The 19899-nt window shown below is 45.5% G+C and overlaps 2 protein-coding genes across 4 annotated transcripts in view; one reads left to right on the plus strand and one right to left on the minus strand.

The window, feature by feature from the left end:
- The window catches only part of TMEM8B (transmembrane protein 8B), a 74500-nt gene extending 62420 nt beyond the window's left edge, over positions 1 to 12080 (plus strand). The window contains exons 11-13 of the mRNA XM_069089213.1: positions 413 to 559; positions 2802 to 2918; positions 11287 to 12080. Of these exons, the coding sequence (XP_068945314.1) occupies positions 413 to 559; positions 2802 to 2918; positions 11287 to 11622 (600 nt within the window). The 3' untranslated portion in view covers positions 11623 to 12080. The remainder of the gene's footprint in view (positions 1 to 412; positions 560 to 2801; positions 2919 to 11286) is intronic.
- Positions 12081 to 13882: 1802 nt separating this feature from the next.
- On the minus strand, positions 13883 to 18786 carry GGT6 (gamma-glutamyltransferase 6). Of its 3 annotated transcripts, none has more exons than XM_069089202.1 (4): positions 18370 to 18786; positions 17428 to 17657; positions 17186 to 17299; positions 13883 to 16140 (listed from the first exon to the last, which is right to left on the minus strand). In XM_069089202.1, the coding sequence occupies exons 1-4, from the start codon at positions 18549 to 18551 to the stop codon at positions 15038 to 15040; spliced, it is 1629 nt and encodes a 542-aa protein (XP_068945303.1). In that variant the 5' UTR covers positions 18552 to 18786; the 3' UTR covers positions 13883 to 15037. The 3 variants fall into 3 exon arrangements, with proteins under 3 accessions (XP_068945303.1, XP_068945294.1, XP_068945310.1); XM_069089193.1 differs by having other exon boundaries at positions 18358 to 18782; XM_069089209.1 differs by having other exon boundaries at positions 18323 to 18459.
- Between the last annotated feature and the right edge of the window lie 1113 nt (positions 18787 to 19899).

Consider the following 19899-nt stretch of genomic DNA (forward strand, 5'->3'; position numbering starts at 1 on the left):
ACTGAACACTGGGATAAATCTATTGGGATTTAAAAAGGATAAATGTAAAGTTTTACACTTGGATTTCACAACCAATCTTCACAAATGTTAGAAGGGAGGAAGCATGACTAGAGACTGGTCTATTTGAAAAAGATTGGGAAGGGGGTGAGGTGGGGACGATGCTTCTTGTGACATTAATGGGTGCAGCTCAAACCAGATTAAAATGCAATTGAGGAATATTTAACAAAATATTTAATGAAATAAATAAAAATACAATTAAGCTTAGATGATGTTATTATGAGGATCATCCACAGGAATCCCCATTGGATTATTTAGTGACCCCTCCCCCATTTCTATTTGGATTTGACACTATTGATGTAGGGCCTAAGCCTAAAGTTTGATCCTGTCAGTGACTTCTGCCCTCTGCCCTCAGTTCTATCATGCATGTGACCAGCCAGGAATCGTGGTTTTCTGCATCATGGACTATGATGTTCTACAGTTCTGTGACTTCTTGGGCTCTCTCATGTCCGTGTGGGTTACAGTCATTGCCATGGCTCGTCTGCAGCCTGTGGTCAAGCAGGTAAGTCTAATACTAACTCCAAGGAGGGGGGAGTGAACCCCAAGAGAGGACTAATATCAGTCTATCGCTGAAATCTATATACTACTACTTTTTTTTTAGGCTATTTGGGAGGGTTAAGTGACTTGCCCAGGGTAATGCAGCTAGAAAGTGTATGAGGTCAGATTTGAACTCAGGTTCTTCTGACTTCAGGGCCAGTACTCTATCCACTGTGCCACCTAGATGCCTCCTCTTAAATCTATTTACCATCTACAATGGTCGATTTCTGGGTGAGAATACCCAGGATGCAGACATTATGCTGATGGTCAGGTCACTACAATGTGAGAAAGTCCACAGAATTTGAACAGGTTAAAACTTGTTCCCTGAAGATTGAGTATACTCTCAAACCCAGAGGCTAGACAAATGGAGAGGTCGAGCCATAGTGAAGACTCTGAGGTCACAGACCCTATACAGCCTGTAGCTCATTGTAGTGAGAGGTCACTCATTGCTCTGATTTTTTGCAGATAGTGGTTTATTGCTGTGAGTATATTTGGTCACTTTACCCCATGGGCTAAGTCAACTACCCCTACGTCTTTCTTTGTGTGGCATTTAACAAGTTTGAGAGACATAATTTCTGGGTAATTGTTTTGTTAATAATGCCGTAATTTTTAATAAGAGGGTGGCCATTTGACTTCTTTCTTAGACCAAAGACAATCATGGTGGGCTGGCTCACAGTTTATATGCCCTTTGGAAGAGGAGTGTTCCTGAGGGTGGCAATTAACTCTGGTTAACAATTAATGAGAGGTGGACCTTACAAAGAGAAGTCAGCTCACTCCAATGAAGGGCTGAGAGTGACATCATGTCATTCTTGGACAGAGACTGTCCCTTTACTCAGACCATGCCAAGCCTTGGGCAATCTAGACAAAGAATCTGTATACCCCACCCAAGTCAGAGCTAGTAGCAGTACTCACAATGGGGAGAATTTTAAGCCCTGTCTGTGAAAGATTGGACAAGGAAATAGGGCAGGAGGAAAAAAAGCTGAAGTCTCTTAATTTTAATAATTGGCTATTAATATTAGAGGAAAATAATCGTTTTTCATTGCCTTGCTTTTATTTCTCCTCTTCCTCTCCACTTAAAAGTGCCATCCTCAGCTAGGCAGTAGGTGGTGTGGTTGACCACAGTTGACCTGGAGTTAGGAAGATCTACCTGAGTGCAAATCCAGCCTCAGACACTTAGTAGCTGTGTGACTCTGGACAGGTCCATTAACCTCTATTTGCTTCAGTTTTCTCATTTGTAAAATGGGGCTTATAATAACAGTGCCTATTTCCCAGGGTTGTTGTGAGAATAAAATGAGATGTGTCTAAAGTATTTTGTAAGCATTAAAGCACTATATAAATGCCAGTGTTGTTATTACCTCTACATTGCTTATATATTCCTTCCTCCTTTCTTCAGTCTCCCATCTCTCTCTCTCCATCCCAAAACTCTGGCCCTGACCTCAGTCCTTTTTTCCTTTCTTGGTCCTGTTGACCTGAAAGTGTGGTTAAAGGAGGCAAACAGACTTGGTGATGTGTAAATCCGTATTGTTTATTCCCTTAAAGCTATCTGGATCCATACATGTATGGTGCCAGATAAAATCCGACTGCCTGAACAAAAGAACGAGAAGGCTGAAATACATTTTAGAACCATCCCAATTTGGGGTGACTGTGTCACTCAAATTTGTCATCTCCATAAATGTTTAATCATGGTATGAGAAAGGAATTTTTTTAATTGAATAGGTGGTAAATACAATAAAATAAGAGAGTTGACAAAGTGTCAGTTGAAATTACGACCCAGGATATCTGTGTTTTCTTCACTGTTAACATGCCATAACATAGTATATATTCAAAAAATATTAAGATAAGTAAAAGTCCCATTACTCAAGGTAGTGCCTTGGGCTAAGGATCTCATCCTTAATGGCCATAAAGTCAGCCCCATCTGGCCTTGTTGACATATGAAGAGGTATTTTCTGAGTTTACTCAGAGAACAAAGAAGCTGTTAGGTCCAGGTTCTTCTTCTGGTTAATTGGTTCAGGCTCTGGCCCTTATTAAGGTCCAAAAATGATATTAAATGATTATCAGACCCTATTCCTATCTCCAGTTACTCCTCTGCTCCTACAGTTTTCAGTCCCCACCCTCAGGACCCATCCAGCTCTACTTCCAGTGCCCCTTTCTCCCAGGTCTCCTGGCCCTCTGACTCTGACCCTACCTTCATCCCTTCTTCCTCCCAGGTTCTCTACTTACTTGGGGCCATGTTACTGTCTATGGCTCTGCAGCTTGACCGGCATGGCCTCTGGAACCTTCTTGGACCCAGTCTCTTTGCCCTTGGGATTCTGGCTACAGCATGGGTAAGGAGGCCATAAGGCAAGGGTAATCCTTGCCTGGTGCGGGTCAGCCACATTATGAATAAGGGAAAACAGGGATGGGGGTGGGGAGTGAGTGTTCCGGTTATGCCATAGCTGAGGGGAGGGTGGTCCAGGGTGGCTCCTATAAAATATAAATATAAAATATTTAAATTTATCCTATTTTATTATCTTATTTTATATCCTAAATTTATTTATACTATCAAATAATCCTTCCCCTTTTATGTGATACAGTATTACCACAAATATGGGGTTAAAGATTTTATTCTTTTGTGGAATCCTATGTCCATGTCCTCACCATATACTTGTATTTCTGCCCTAAACCCACATTCTTGTCTTCATTCCATGTTTGTGTCCTTGTCCCTCCCCATCTCCACCTTTCCATCCCATGTCCTTATCCCTGTCTTTTCCTCAAATCTTCCCCATATTTGTATTCATGACCCCAACCTCTGTCTGAATCTTGACTTTGTGTCCATGTCAGCATTCCAGGTTCCAAAATCCTATTGCTTGGATATCCTTGGGCTCTGTAGCCCCACAGATCTGTTACTGTGACTCTGAGACACTTGTTTCAGGGTTGGGCACAACTTGATCTTGCTTTCTTGTTGTCGCCACTGAATAATTTTCACTTTCAATGAATCTTCCTGAACCCCAGTGGAGCCCCCACATCTGGTCTCCCCTTTCCCTACTGGTCCTCACAGAGGCCTCTTAAGTTTTTCAGCATTTGTATTGATGGTAACTACAGAAGATGTGATAAGGTCACAGTTCAGTCTTTTAAGGTAAGTGATCCTGGCTCTTGACTGCCTTTGTCTGATTCTTCCCTGGCTCCCATCCTCTTCTGGTTTTGCTCAATCTCTTAATCTCTGGGACTGGATTCTCTCTGGTAGTAACTAGTTCTCTTGAGGCTCCTCACCAAGCCTTGGAAATCCTTCCTGTGAGGAAACTAAACCCTAACTCTCTTTTTGTTCTTCAAGTGAACTTGTCTGCTTCTCGTATTTTTGGTGACTTCCAGAATGTGCTAGTAGTAGTAGTCCTAGCAGGTCATGGGATGAGCCAGGTCCCAATGCTTGACTTTTATAAGGACATGGGGGATGGAATTCAGAGCCTCTTGTATCACATAAATCCAGGACACCTTGACCCCTCACATCCCTCAGTTTCTTCTTCTTTGTCTTCTTTTTTCTTCTTCTCTTCTTCTTCTTCTTCTTCTTCTTCTTCTTCTTTTCTTCTTCTTCTTCTTCTTCTTCTTCTTCTTCTTCTTCTTCTTCTTCTTCTTTTCTTCTTCTTCTTTTCTTCTTCTTCTTCTTTTCTTCTTCTTCTTTTCTTCTTCTTCTTCTTTTTTTCTTCTTCTTCTTCTTTTCTTCTTCTTCTTCTTCTTCTTCTTCTTCTTCTTCTTCTTCTTCTTCTTCTTCTTCTTCTTCTATATCAGCAATGCCATATTCACAATGCCTATGGAGATTACAAATATGCTGATATAATTATCCATCACAAAATACATCATGTTTTCCATATAGGGGAATAAGCTAGAAAATTTATTAAGATACCAAAAGACTGAGTCCCAAAACCAGAAAGTGAAAGCCATCAGAGTAGTTATGACATTGGCACAGGTAGATAAAGTAGAAAGCACCCACATTCTCAAGCCTTTAAAACAGAACAGGCTACCTCAGGCAAAGGTCCTCCTCTCCCCACGCACAGCAACCACCCAGCGTCCTGGAAGCGCGCTCCCAGCAGCTCCGGCCCCTGGCAGTGCTCAGCAGGGGTCCTTAGCAGAAATTCTGGCTGACTCAAAAAGGGCTTTGCGCTGCCGCTGCCTCTGCTGCTGCCGCCATCGCCGGCACTGCTAGCCACCTCAGGAACTCTAGCTTGGCTTCCCCTTCCTCTTGCTCCGCCCCTTCCTGCTACGTCAGCAAGTCCAATGGGGCATGGAAGATCTTTAAATCCTATAACCCTTACACCTTCTCCTCCTCCTCCTCTTCCTCCTCTTCCTCTCCTCTTGCTCCTTGTCCTACTCCTTTTTCTTCTTTCCTTCCTTTTTTCCTCCTCCTCCTGTTCTTTCTCCTCTTCCTTGTTCCTTAATTTGCAATTTCCCTTTTTCGTTCCTTAAAATTTGTTCCTTAAAAGCAATTTTAGAGACCCCCATTCTTTATATCTTGAACAGACACTTCTATACTTATACTTGAAGGACCCAATGATATGAATATAGCCTCCATTGGTATAGATCAAAACACTTCTTTTCTTCAGCAAACTGTTTCATGAGTTTCTGTGCCGCCCCACTGCCCCCCAAAGTCATTATTTGGTAGCCATCCTTCTGGAAATCATCTTCTCCAAATTCAGCAGGGCTGATCCTGTGATGACAAAATATGAACCACCACTGGACCTGCAGTCAAACCCTAACAGTTTGGTAGGATCTCTCCCTTCCTTCCCCCACCTCCTCCTCTAGTGGGTTTTCTGATGCTGTAGCCCTTCAGAATTCAGTCACCTCCATGTCATAACATAAGCTATTTTCCCCACATCACAATTTACAGAGGCTTACTTTTTTCTGGGCACATGAGCACACATTGTTTTCATAGTATCATAGATTAAGAGCTAGAAGGAACCTTAGGGATCATTGAATCTAACCCCTCATTTTACAGAGACAGAGGGAGATCAAGTGACTTGCCCAGAGTTACATAGACAGTAAAAATTCAAGGCAGGATGCACACCCAGCTCTTTTTGACTCCAAATCTAGCACCCTATCCACTGTGCCACCTAGCTACCTTGGGTGCTCTGTTACCGGTCTGGTAGCTGCTTTTCCCTTCCTGCCTTTAGCAGGATTATATGTTCTTTATTATATGTGCTTTAGTTAAAGGCACTAAAAGTAGACTGGTACCTTTTTTCTGGTTTGCTAAGCAGGGTCCCCAGATATTCCTGGCAAGGAAGGAGTTTTGCAAGGTCCTTGGTCATAATCACTTGAGGTAGCTAAGTGGCTCAGTGAATAGAGTGCTGTGCCTGGATTCAGGAAGATGTGAGTTCAAATTTGGCCTCAAGCACTCACTAGCTGTGTGACCCTGGGCAAGTCACTTAACCTCTGTTTGCCTTAATCTACTGGAGAAAGAAATGGCAAACCATTCCAGTGTCTTTGCCAAGAAAACCCCATGGACAGCATTGACAAGCTATAGTCTACCAGGTCACAAAGAGCTGTACATGACTGATCAACTGAGTAACCATATCATCACATTCTATCAGGTCCACCCCTTTTTCTGACTGGGATTCTTGGTGCAAATTTTTCTTGGCTTGGTTTGAAACTGTCCTTTCTCAAGCTAATACAGGAAGGTGGCTATTGTTTAGTTGGCTGCTGAGTATATGAACCCAGATTGGATTCACACTTTGAGATTGTTTTGATTGCTTTTTCCTGGGCTAACAGGAAATGATTATCTTTCTTTCCTTTCACTTTTATGGAAGAATTCCCCTACATCGCACCTGTAGGACTTGTCTTTCTGATAGGCCGTAGTTGGTTCCTGGGCACACATGTTGTTCCAGAGCCAACCACAGCCAGGCAGAAAGAAAAAGGAGGTGAGAGGGTACATAGCTCCTGCAGCTAATGTTGTAAAAAGAATGCTGAAACTGGAGTCTGCAGAGATCTGGGTTTAGACCCTTGTTCTGATGTTAGTCATTTTGACTAAGGTCAAGTCACTTAAGCTTTCAGAGCCTTGGTTTTCACAGTTGCAGAATGGAAATAATAATTCAATTAAACAAATGTTTATTAAGCACTTACTATTTTTAAGACACTGTACTGTATATATACAAATACAAAACAAAGCAGTTCCACCTTTATGGAGCTTGGATTCTCTTGTGTGTGAGAGATCACAAGTTATTGATCCATGAAAGTGCTGAAACTGGGTGTAAGGAAAACAAAAGAATTATAGCCTTGAACGTAAGAGGATTGTATTCACTGATAAAAAGGAAGAGAGTTGTAGAATGAATTAGAAAATATAACCAAGGGGTGGCCAGGTAGCCCAGTGAGTAAGAGCTCTGGCCCCAGTGTTGGGATGACCTGGAGATCTGGGCTCAGATACTTAGCACCACACCCAGAAATAACTGGCTGTGTAACCTTGAGCAAGTTACTTAACCCCGATGGCTTAAAAAAAAAAAAGAAAATATAACCAAACCTGCACTCATATAAGTAAATAAAAGATAATTTGAGAAAAGAGGGAGCACCAATAGCTTGTGGCTAGGGAGGGAGGAGAATCAGGGAAGGCTTCATGGAGGACGTGGTACCTGAGGAGAGTTTTGAAGGAAGCTGGGGAGATGAGGAAGAAGTGAATTTTAGGCAAAAAAGGACAGCCTATGCAGAGCCATAGAGGTGGGAAATGGAAGGTCAAGTTTGGGGGAATAGCTATTTGGCTATTTGGTTTGACTGGTATATAGAGTATGTGAAGTGGAACAAAGTGAAATGACTATGGAGGGAAAAGTTGAGGCCAGACTATAGAGGGATCTTATTGTTATCCTAGAGAAAATAAAAATAATATAATACAAACATATATAAAAACAACGATATATAACACTTGTCACAGAACTGACAAGACTTGACAACCTTTTTGATGGAAGAAATTATAGATCAAAGAAAGTATTGAAGTATAGTGTAAGGAAAACCAAACTTAATTAGAACCTTGAGCATAAGTGGATTGTATTCACTGATAAAAGGAAGAGAGTTGCAGAATAGATTAGAGAACATAGGCAATAAATAATATGTTGTTTACAGGAAACATAGTTAAAACATAGGGACACATAAAGAGTGAGAAGCTAGAATAAAATTTGTTTTTCTTTATCTCCATCACCCAAAGCAGAAATTGTCATTGTGATCTGGATAAAAAAGAAGACATAATAGATAGTGCCAACAGACATAGAAAGGAGACTTATATTTTATTTATAGGCTCCATGAAAAATGAAGCCTACCTCAGAGGGCTATGAGAAGAACACACTATTTTTTTTTTTTTTGGAGGGCAGTTGAGGTTAAGTGACTTGCCCAAAGTCACATGGCTAGTAAGTGTGTGAAGTGTCTGAGGCCGGATTTGAACTCAGGTTCTCCTGACTCCAGGGCCTGTGCTCTATTCACTGCACCACTTAGCCACCCCTTAGAACACACTATTTTTTGGTGTTGTTTTAAATTAAATTTTATTTTTTCAATTAGCAGAAATCTTCTTTCTCTCTCTCTTCTTCCAGAGGAATATACTTTGTAAATATTGAAGTATTAGATAAACTTATTTTATTAAATAAAAATATTAGATAAACATAAATTATGAATATGATTATTAGGTCAAGTATTTAAACAGGGCATATAGCAGGTGATTTCTGCTTGCTGTGTCCATTATCTTGAATGAGTCAGATTGATTGAACCTTCACTCTGCTTGTCTTGACCTAAAAGATCTATTTTCTCTTTCCTTTCCCAACTGACTCTCTGGTCCTCAGACCCTTGGTTTACTCTTGATTTCCTCAATGATCCCTGCTACCTCTGTACCAAATCCCTGGGCATCTGGCTTACACCTGACTAATCAGTCATTGCACCTTAACTCCAACTTTCCCTATAAAGTCATTTTAATCTTAATGTGATTGAAGTTCCAATGGATCTTCCTTAATTTCACCATAATTATTATTTAGAACCATAGTAATAACAACCTACATCTCTGTTACTGGTTTTCCCCAACAACTCTATGTGATATTTCACACATAAGGAAACTCTGACTCAGTGTTGAAGTTGTCTGCTGAAAGTTCTATGGTCTTTACACCAGAAATAGGTGCCCTGGCCAACAAGTTTGGGGAGGAGGAACCTTCATAGACTCATCCTCCACGAAGAGAGGAAAGAAGGAAAGAGTGTGGGTTGCATTAGCGGCAAAGTCTTTGGGGATTACTTTCAGGAGGACATTTCTTGAGTATTTTACTTCCCATTCATGTCTCCTCTGAGTCTCATATAAGCAATTCTTCATTTTCCCTTTGGATCCCTGCATTTCTCAGCTTATCCCATTTTATGTCCTTTATTGCTTGTTCTTCAGGGTTGTCATGTTTTCCCTGAGGCTCCACATTCCCTTGAAACAAACCTGTGATCCAGCTCACTTAAACCCAACTCCTCCTTCAAATGAAGGCCCCCAGGAAAGAGTGGAATTGCAGACTTTGCTTCTGTTGATGAGTTCAGAATTGTCTATAGTTTGTGTCCTATTAAGATAGTTGAAATTGATTTCCAGTAGCGGGCTACTCTTGACTCAGCTACAAACTCAGGACACCTTTCACAGTTTTCTTTTTTCCCCTGTGAAGTCAAAACGGTCCCCTGTGAGATGTAGACCAATCTAACCCTTTCTACGTATGGTTCCACTGGGTCTAATTTGTCCAGGTCAACTTTTCTGGCCTTGGGATTCAGATTGAGTTCTTTGTTATCTTTTGGGAAGGTGGAATCCCACCACTGTCACCCCAAGAGATGAAACAGGTAACCTCCCCGGCAGCCTGAAGATAGGTGGCTCCTCTAGCCAGCTGCCCACAGCCATTTTCCTCGGTTAACTTTTTGCTGCTTCCACAATGAGAATCCAGCAGGAGGCAGATTTCTCTTCCAAATGTCACCCTCTTGTAATCAGGACTTCCCCTGGTCTTCTTGCTCTTTCATCATTAAGATTCCATCAAGATGCCATTCATATGCCCAACCAATCTCTACTCCAGTATCAGAGAATCCCTTGCTCTGACACTAGCTATGTGACCTTTAATTAGTTTCTTTGTGCCTCAGTTTCCTCATTTGAAAATTCAGCAGAATGTACCAGATAACCCAACAGATTATCACTTTCAGATCTAAACATTATGACCTTAAGCTATATACAGTTGATACATAATCTAGTCTTGAGTTGGATTGCCACAGTTTCAAAAATAACTTCACCATCTTCTCCCTCATTCCCTATCAGCCTTTTAGCCATGACACTTCTGTGTTCCACTCCTCTCAGACTATGCCTAACATCTGTGACCTCTCATAATACTAGCTTCCCTCAGACCTTCCTCTGCCCCAGGCTCCCTCCACTCTCCCTTCTCCCTTTCTAGAACAGCAGACCTTAACCTAGGGTCCATGAACTTGTTTTTTTGTTTGTTTGATTTTTACTTCCCCTCTCCACTTGATAGTATTTTATTTTTTGCTATTACATGTAACGATAGTTTTTAACATTTGTTTTTATAAGATTTTGAGTTCCAAAATTTTTCCTTCCCTCCCTCCTTTCCCACCTCCCCAAGATGGCAAACAATCTGATATAGGTTATACGTGTACAGTTATATTAAACATATTTTCACATTAGTCATGTTGTGACATAAACTTCAAAAAAAATATTTTGATGACTGTATTTCAATATAATTTTTGTTGTCATCATGACCCCATTTGGGGTTTTCTTGGCAGAGATACTGGAGGGGTTTTCCATTTCCTTCTCCAGCTCATTTTATAGATGAGTAAACTGAGGCAAATGTGACTTGCTCAGGTTCACCCAGCTGGTAAGTGTCTGAGGCCAGATTTGAACTCAGGGAAGATGAGTCTTCCTGATTTGAGACCCAGCACGCTGTGCACTATGGTGCCACCTGGCTGCTCCTCAATATAATTGGTTTCCTCTATAATCCGGTGCATTAAAAAAAAAATGCTTTTAAAGACATTGTTTTCAGCAGGAGTTCATAGATTTTACGAGATTCTGCTAAAAGGTCTGTGACATCACAAAATTTAAGGACCCCTACAGGTGTGCAGTGTCCATATAGAAACTGTTCCTTTAACTTTGGTCCTTACTCCTTCATTTATGGCTGGGTATGTGCAGTGCTCTCTGCAGAACCTGCTGCTCACATCCTGGTCCACCATAACTCCTTATAGGATCAGAGATTTAGAAGAAGGACTTTATGGGTCATCAAGTCCGAGACATTCAGTGACTTGCCCAGAGTCACACAGCTAGTGAGTGTCTAAGGCAGGATTTGGGGCTTGGCCCACTGTATCACCTCATTTCCTGTCTTGTTTGCCTGTTCTCCATCAATATCCTCTCCTAAGGCTGTTGTATCCACAGGAGACACTTCTACTCTTGCCCCAATGCCTTTACCCTCATCCCTTCTGATTGTTGCTTCTGTCTTCCTCAAGCTGTGTGTATCCCAGATATTTCCACACCCTCTCTGATCTCTCTTCCCTGACCCCCTTCTCTGTGCTCATCTCCTCTGACTCGGCCTGGGGTCCACCTGCCCCTGCTGCTTTGACCCTTGATCTCTGCCCAGGCTCAGGCTCTCCTTGGTTCTCCTCAGTCACTGCCATTCCTATCCCGTGTCCCTCCACCTCCCCCCTCCCACTTCTTGTTCTCATGATTCCTGACTCCAAATTCTCTTCCCCCAGACGGTGCGTAGTGTCCGCCGCAGACACTGTTACCCACCCACGTGGCGTCGCTGGCTCTTCTACCTGTGCCCGGGCAGCCTCATTGCTGGCAGTGCAGTGCTTCTCTATGCCTTTGTGGAGACGCGGGACAATTACTTCTACATCCACAGCATTTGGCATATGCTCATTGCAGGCAGCGTGGGCTTCTTGCTACCCCCGAGAGCCAAGTCTGATGGCAAAGTGCCACCCCTGTCCAGGCCCCGGGGGTGTGGCTACCAGCTCTGCATCAACGAGCAGGAGGAGCTGGGTTTGGTGGGCCCAGGGGGCACTTCCATCAACAGCATTTGTGCCAGCTGACACCCGTCCCTGGGCATAAAATCCTTCCTGGGGACACTGAGTTCACCCTGGAACACACAACCTATCTTTGGGTACTGGGAACCCTCCTTGAGAATATGGAGCTCATCAGCCTGGGGACACAGAGCCCTCCTTGTGGACGCATGGCTTTGGGGGCACAGAGCTCTCCTTTGGGACATGGAATTTGTCCTTGGGGCATAGAACTCACCTTGGGAGCCCCCATTCCTCCCTGTAGGATGTGGAGCCCACATACCCCAGATATATTGACTTTTCCAACTACTGTGGCCATCTATTGCTTCCTGCAGGATTCCTGACCCAGTTGCACAGTGTCTCAGCCTTTGTCTTTGAGTGGCTATGAAATATGGATGGAGTGGAGGGAGAATCGAGGTGGAGGGGAGTGGGCTAGAACTGGGGGGGAGCTTCCCTGGAATGTATTTCCAATGAAATGTGTGCCAGCTCTTCCTTTAGTCATACTTTTTTTTGGAGAGGCAAAGGTAGGGGGTCAGAAAACAGAATGTGGACAAAAGGGTCAGAGGTCAGGTGGCACCTTTTTTGTTTCCCTGGTCCTGTTGAATATTCCTATGGCTAAAAAGGCCACTGCGAATGCTATGCATCACATTAGGAAGAAAAAACAAATGAAGCTGCTCCTTGCCCCTATTACACTCAATAAACCACTAGCCATGGGCACTTCCGGACACTAGATCTCAGACAAGCATAATGGAGCTGTTGAGGACCGATGAGTGGGCACAAAAATGGTGGGATAGGGATGGGTGTTAGGAAAACTTTATAAAATCCCAGAGGGTGTGGAGGTAGAGATACAAGGAACTTGCAACCCTAACTCCAGACCTTAGAACGCAGGAGAACACCTCTTTAAGATGTGAGAGAGAGAGGCAGGGTTAGTTAGGACAAGTAAGCTTATGCAGCAGGGTGTGGTGGATAGATAGCTGGCCTCTACCTCAGGAAGACATGCTTCTGGCAGACAATGCTTGGGTGACTTTGGGCAAGTCGCTTAATCTCTCAGTGGCTCCTGACCATTTTCTAAAACTACTAGTTGTTAGAGTAAGTGCCTATCTACAGTGGTAGTGGGAATTTCCTCATTGAGATTTCCCTGCACCAGTGAAATCAGAGGTCCAATACAAACAAGGACTACACATAAGGAATACATTATGCCTGAGACATGGTCAAGGCTGAAAACCTGAACAGGTTTAAGGAGGGTTATGATAAACCCCTTGATGTCACATCCCTAATGGGGCAGTCACAGGTGTTTGGAGATGCCCCTCATCGAGGATGTGACATCAAGGAGAATGTCTGGCCTTCCCAAGACTCCCCTATATTTCTCCCGAGTGGGGTCCACGGAGTTGACCCAGGAGGGCACTGAATTGTGACTGTGTTATTTTTTGAGGACTCTTTGCTTAGCAGTGACTCCACATCACATAAAAGCACAGTGTTTCCGGGGGCCTGGATTGCACACGTACCCACTGGCACAACCCTTGAGATTTTCAGCTTTGGCATAACTACCAGATCATCTTTTTCTTGGAAAATCCAGGAAAATCTCACCTACTCTTATTCTCAGTGCTACCACCAGGGGGCTCTTGGTTTCTTCAGCCCTTTTCCCTAGGACCCTGGGAAGTGACATTGTATTACAGATGAAGAAACTAAAGCCTTAGGTGAAGTGCCTTGCCCAAGGTCATCTAGGGAATAAGCGGCAGAGTCAAGATTTGAACCTTCTACCTTCAAATCCAGTATTTTTTCATTTAACCCAACTGCCTCCTCAAAACCCATTTGACTTTTTAAAAAAGTCTTTCTCGCCAGAAAAAAATAGGGATCACCACAATAAAATGAAAATGGGGGAGATATAAAGCTTCAAATGGGAGGAAAGCAAACTCCCAAGAGATGAGTGGTTCATACCAATGGTTACGTGTTTGGATTGCTCTGACCTGTCCATAATTTAAATCTGGTTCTCGTTGGATTCCCCCGAGGGCCTCTTATGCCCCCCTTTTGGGTTGGGGGGCATTGTTCTTGTCTCCCCTGCTCTCCAGGAAGAAGGAACTTCCCCAGTGTCCCCAGGCCCCACCTGACTGACAGGTAGGATAGTTGCCAAGGGAACAGTTAAGTTGAGGTTTGGATATGAAGCTGGAGGACCTAATGAATGTCACTCAGTCTCAACTTCAGAGTTTCAGAGCTGGAAGGGACCCCAGCATCCATCTAGTCCAGCCTGCCCAAGAATTCCCTCTACAACATGCCTGACAAGTCCAGCCACACCTTTCTGGATTGTACAAATTGTTTATCAAAACTTTAATGGTTAAAAAGTTCAAGAGACATAATTTCTGGGTAATTAATCATGGCTAGCAAATAATTAATAAAAGGATGGTCATTTGGCTGTCTCTGGTAAACTCAAGATCCCTCCTGGAGGCCTCTTAACACATATATCCTTGGAAGAACAGGCATTCCCGACAGGTGTCAATCAACACTGAGTGGTTAATAATTAATGAAAGAATGAATATTATAATAAGAGGTGGGCCTATTCTAATGAGGGACTGGGGGCCCGATTTTGATTTTGTCTTATCGCTACCCAGACCCAGGCCCAGCTTGGGCACCACCTATGTGATGTCATGGTCCTCTTTGAGAATGAAGGACAAACAACAGCCCTGTCCCTAGTAAAGGGACTTTTCTTAGAGTTAGAGAATATCAGAATGGAAAGACATCATCAGTTCAAGTATCTGGATGAGTTAAACCTCTTGGGGCACTGAGCCCCAGATATGGGAAGTGACTTGCTTGAAGTCACAGAGCAAGTCAGAAGCAGAATCACCTCCTGCCTTCCTTTCTTCTTGTCTCTGCCCAAGTGCACCATTTTTTCCCCAAGCTCTCTCACCTAACCCTGGCCCCTGCATCCTGCTGGCATAGGGAAGGGAAGAAAATGAGCATGGCGCCTAATTATAGCACCTACTAGGTGCCAGGCACTTTGCCAATATCTCATTTAATCCTCACAACAACCCTGTGATGTAGGTGCCACTATCCCCATTTGTTGAAGGCTAGATTTGAACCCAAGTCTTCCTGATTCCAGGCCAAGGTGCTACCCATTGTGCCACACTAGCTGCCTCCTGCAGTAGGGCATCAATACTCCCTGTGACTTCTTACAGGCATCTGTTCCTTCATGGACCCCAGAAAGACCATCCAAGGCCATAAACGCTTCCCAGGTTCATCCCTAAGGATTTCAACATAGCCACCCTCACATGGAGGGGAAGCAACAGCTCCCTAATGTTCTCTGGAGGTCAGAGCTTGACACTGGCCCCACTCATCTCTGACCAGCTCTCAGAATGGATCTTCTTGGGTTACAGCTTTCACAATCCATTCTGAGATCTGGAGTTGCCCCCAGACCCCAGAAGGACCTGTGAGGCAGGGCATCACTACCTCCAGGCTAATGACCACGTGAAGGGTAGTGGCTGGCTGGGACGCCTGTGGCCCTGACATGTTCAGCCTGGGTGCTCACTAGGAGCAGAGCCTCAGGGTGGGCAGTCCCTGTTTTAGGAGGGCTCTTCCTGCAGTTCTCAGGGGCCCCATTGGACCCAAGCTGAATCTGTAGCTGGGGCTGAATGACAGCATCGGGTAGGGGCTGCTGAAGAGCCAGGTAGCTGAGCAGGGTCTTAGCCACGGCCAGGGGTGCAGAGGATCCCCCAGGAGCTGCCAGCGCTAGCACGTCCCCCTCAGGACCACAGCACAGCAGGGCAGGGCAGGCCCAGCTGGCAATTTGGGAGCCTCCCACAAAGTCACTCAGGAGGATACCTGTGGATGGCGATAGCCACCCAGATCCAAAGGTACTGTTGAGGGAGGAGGCGAGGAGGAGCACAGAGCCCTCACTGTCCATGGCTGCCAGGATGCTGCCTACGGGAGCTGCAGGAGTGACCCTGGCATATGAATCCTGGGCAGCTGCCAGGAACGCAGGGCAGGGGTCAGAGGCCAGCTCCCCTGCCTTCAGTACTTTCAGCAGCAGCTCACCAGCTGTGGGCCATGGGGTGGTGAACAGCAGGCCTTGGGGCAATGCAAGTGGAAGGGCTGGCTCCAGGGTGGGCATGATGCCCTGTGGGGGCTCTTCTAGGGACAAGTCCTCTGCCAGGGGGTGAAGCAGAGCACCCCGAAACTGAACGTCAGTCTCAAGAGCCTGGGCAGCTCTCTGGAGTACAGAAGCCAGTCCACGGTTGGTTACATGGGCACCCTGGCCCAGCACGGTCCCATTGGGGTGGCACAGTAGTGGGCAGAGGCCTGTGGCCTGGCCGGCTGCATCCCGTCCTGCCAGCGCCTCTGCCAGGGCTTTGTCTATGGAGAAGCCATCTTGGGCCAGGGCAATGGTAGCAGCCAGCAGCTGGGACCAGGGCAGATGACCGAGGTTTCGATGCAGAAGGTGGAGGGCAGGCAGAGCCCCTGGCATCCCCAGGCCAGGGGCCAGAGCCTGGGCTGGAGCTGGTGTCAGTGCCATTGTTCGTTTGGATGAACTGTTATGGAAGAGGCCCCAGAACACAGCACCTGGGGAAAAAAGGGGAAGATTTATGGCTGTCTGTGGGTGCACAGATGAGTAGGGAACTTCTGGTCTCTTCAACACAAACTGGCTTGGAGGTGGGCAGAGGAGATATTTGTCATATTGACATAATCTTGAAGGCCTGGGGGAGGAGGGTCACACTCACCCAGGACATCCTAACTGGGGGGCCAAACTGATGCAGCCCAGGGAGGTCATGATAACACAGACTGGAGGGGGAGGTCAGAGGGTCAAACTAACTTCATCTTGACAGGTCAGAGAGCTGTGCTGACTTGGTCCAGGGCCATGGAAAGGGCCACACTGATCTAGACAGCAGGCCTGGGCTTGAGTCCTGGCTACTCACTCACTACTTGTATGAGCGGGGACAATCACTTCACCTCTTCTGGCCTCGGTTTTTTCATCTGTAAAATGGCAGGAATGATCCCAAGGTGTCTTCTAGTCCTGACAAGTCTATGTTATGATCTTGGGCATATAGAGGCATGGTGTTTGAGTTAACTTGGACCAGAAGAGTTTGGGGCTCAGACTGACCTAATTTAGGAGAGGCGATCAAGGGGCAACACTCACTTTGTCTACAGGAAGTGGAGGGTTTGTGTCCTAGAATCACAGGGTTAGTTTAGAAGGAATTTCAGAGGTCATCTAGGCTCTAGAGCAAGAAGGGACCTCAGCGGCTATCCAGTCCAGCCCCCTCATTTGACAGATGGGGATACTGAGACCCAGAGATTTTCAGTGACTTGCTTAGGGTCACAGTTACTTAATGACATAAGTGCAATTTGAACATAGGCCTTCTTGACTTCAAGCTCAGTATTCTCCCTTCTGTTCCATACTGCCTCTCAAATCTAGTTATTTCTTACCTGAAATAATTCCCCAGTATAAAATATCGCAACTGCTTTTGCTTAAATACTTCTGGGGAATAGGGGTGGGTCACACGACATCATCCTGAAGAATGAGGGGTTTGTTCTGATGGAGAGATGTGGAGAATGGAGGGGACTTGGGGTTTACTATGACAATTCGGAGAGGTTTGGAAGTCATACTAACCCAATCCTGTTTCATGGGGATGCACTAATGCCAGGCAGAGGGCAGTTCCCACACCTGCATCTACCACATTCCCTCCATCCAGCAGCAGGTCTCTCCCTAGGATGGAACAAGTGTCTGTGACAGGGAAGGAAGCTGGGTTAATGGGGGACCAGAGAGTACTTCACCCACGCCCACACTTATGCCCCTGCCCCCTTCCCATCTCCCCTCTTGCTCCGGCTCCTTCCCCCTCCCATCCCACTGACCTGACTCACTGATGACCGCCCCATGAGGATATATGCCTGGACTGTGGTGGTGTCCAGATGTGTGATGACCAAGGCTCTGGATCTTAGGCGCTGCCATTTCCTGGTCCTGGTCAGAGGCCCCCGAGTACCTCAGCTGTCTGGCAGCTAAGTAGAAGCTTAGTCCAAGCAGCAGGAGGGCTGAGAGTATCCCCACCCAGGCCTTAAGCCTTTGCCTGCTTTGGGCAGCATTTCTGTGGATACAGAGAGTGGGTGGGTGGAGAGCCTGTTAAGGAAGCTAAGCTTGTTTGGCAGGTCCTCTACCGGGAGCATCTACTAAGCGGGTGATCTTGGATGGAGAAGAATCCTAGTTTGGAGCAGGCGGTCTGGGATCCATCCCTGTAACCAAGTTTGCCACCTCAGTGACCAGTACTGGACTCCTGAGGGTGGCAGGCCAGGGTTGCTAACATGCTTCGAATCTCATATCTTTGGACCAAACCACATTGGAACAAAATTTGAAGCCAGTTAGACTTTTGCCTCAATTTCCTCACCTGCAAAATGGGCATAACAATAATCTTTGCACTGCCTACCTAGCAGAGTCATTGTCAAGAAAATACTTTGTAAACTTAAAAGCTGTATAGAAATGTGTTATTATTCATATTAAAGGGGTTGCTAGGTAAGCTCAGGGCTCAGCCAGTCCAGACAGGTGAGCAGTAGTCATAAGACCAGGCTCAGCGGAAAGGGAACTTTAGGAGACCAGCTAAGGTGCAATCCCCAGACTGATGCCATTTCTACTGACCTTATAAAACTAAGATTCTGCAGGGACATCCCTCCCAGGGACTTTCGCTTGCTCTCTTTTCACCTCAGCACACAGGGTAGGCAGAGGGCAAGATGAACACGCCCCAAAGGACTCACTGACCTCTGCCCCTGGGCCTTGTGCTCCCCTCAACTCACGCTTGTAGAGACCTTTGGTGACCCCAGTCTGGAAACAGCACTGCCTTAGTTTCCTCCTCCTCTTCCTCAGACTCCATGTCCTCTTCTTCCTCCTCCTCCTCCTCTTCCTCAGAGTCAGAATCCTGGAGAAGCAGCTTCTGATACTGCACAGGTCCCAGAGAACCAGCCTGAGAACCAACCCTGGTCTTCTCCATTTCCTAGAAAACTCGCCCTCAGATGAGTGAGCAGCCTTACCCAGGGGCTGGAGGAGAAGAACGGGCCTCTGTGGGCACCATGAGCAAGGGGACGGTTCCTGTGTCAGTGCTGGCAGTCAGGAGAGAGGAAGGGGTGGAGTCAGGGTTGGAACCCTAACACCTGTTGGAACTTGACCTGCGAGGAGGAGGGAATTGGGCTTTCTGGTGCCAAACTCTAGGGGGTGGGTGAGCAAGGTCTGATGTGACTCTGGGCGAGGGATGGGCTCCTTCCTGCTTCCCTGCTCCCCAAGGACAGAGGGTGAGAGGCTTCTGAGCTCAGGCAGTTGGCCCTACCTGGCCCATCTCGTCTTGGCCGATTTCTCATGGGTCTTTTGGTCTTTTTTTGCCCTCTTGTGGCCATGGTTAGTATTGCTCAGGCTCCCTCAGAGCTGAGGAACCGGACATTGAGAATTCTCATGCTTATGCCCTTGTGGGAGTCCATAGCCTGCCTCCTTCATTGCCAAGCTTGTGGATGGTGGAAAAGGAGGAGGAGAAGAGAGGACAGGTGTTTATGTCTCCCTGATAGAATGCATGTTTCCTGAGGGCGAGAAGGTGTGTGTTTTTTTTTTTTTTTTGCTTTTGGGAGGGCAATTGGGGTTAAGTGACTTGCCCAAGGTGACGTGGCTAGTTTTATGTTAAGTGTAGTCAGATTTGAACTCAGGTCCTCCTGACTCTAGGGCCAGTGCTCTGTTCACTGCGCCACCTAGCCGCCCTGAATGTTTCGTTTTTTTGTTGGTGAGGAGATGGAATGGATAGAGTGAAGGATTTGTGGTCAGGAATGATAATAGCATTTCCCCTCATGAAGATATGATGAGTAACCATAGGTAAAATGCTTTTAAAATCTCAAAGCACTATTTTAAAAGTAAAGCGGCGGCAGCCAGGTGGTGCAGTGAATAGAGCACCTGGTGTTGGAGTCTGGAGAACCTGAGTTCAAATGTGGCCTCAGACACTTGACATTTAACTAGCTGTGTGACCTTGAACAAGTCACTTAACCCCATTGTCTTACCTTCCCCCCTTGGAAAAAAAACAGTGAAGTGTAAGCTATTATTTGTTACCTCAGTGCCCAGTACATAGCGGGAGCTTAAGAAAAATCTTTTGTCAGAATTTGCATCCTGATAATTGTTTCAGGAAATATGTCCTCTATAGTTTTAGGACATATTGGTGACAACAGAAAGTGAAATGTGATATGAAATATTGCAAAAATTTGTGATATCTTCAATTCCTTTAATTCTCAGGGTAGGTTATATTATATGAAGGTATGCCTCGTACAAGAGGCAGTAAGGTGGCTAGATAGAGCACCAGGCCTGGA

This window comes from Petaurus breviceps, unplaced genomic scaffold, assembly GCF_028583685.1.
Source record: "Petaurus breviceps papuanus isolate PSGF00001 unplaced genomic scaffold, PetGlider_PUasm1.0 120, whole genome shotgun sequence".
Classification (NCBI taxonomy): Eukaryota; Metazoa; Chordata; class Mammalia; order Diprotodontia; family Petauridae; genus Petaurus; species Petaurus breviceps.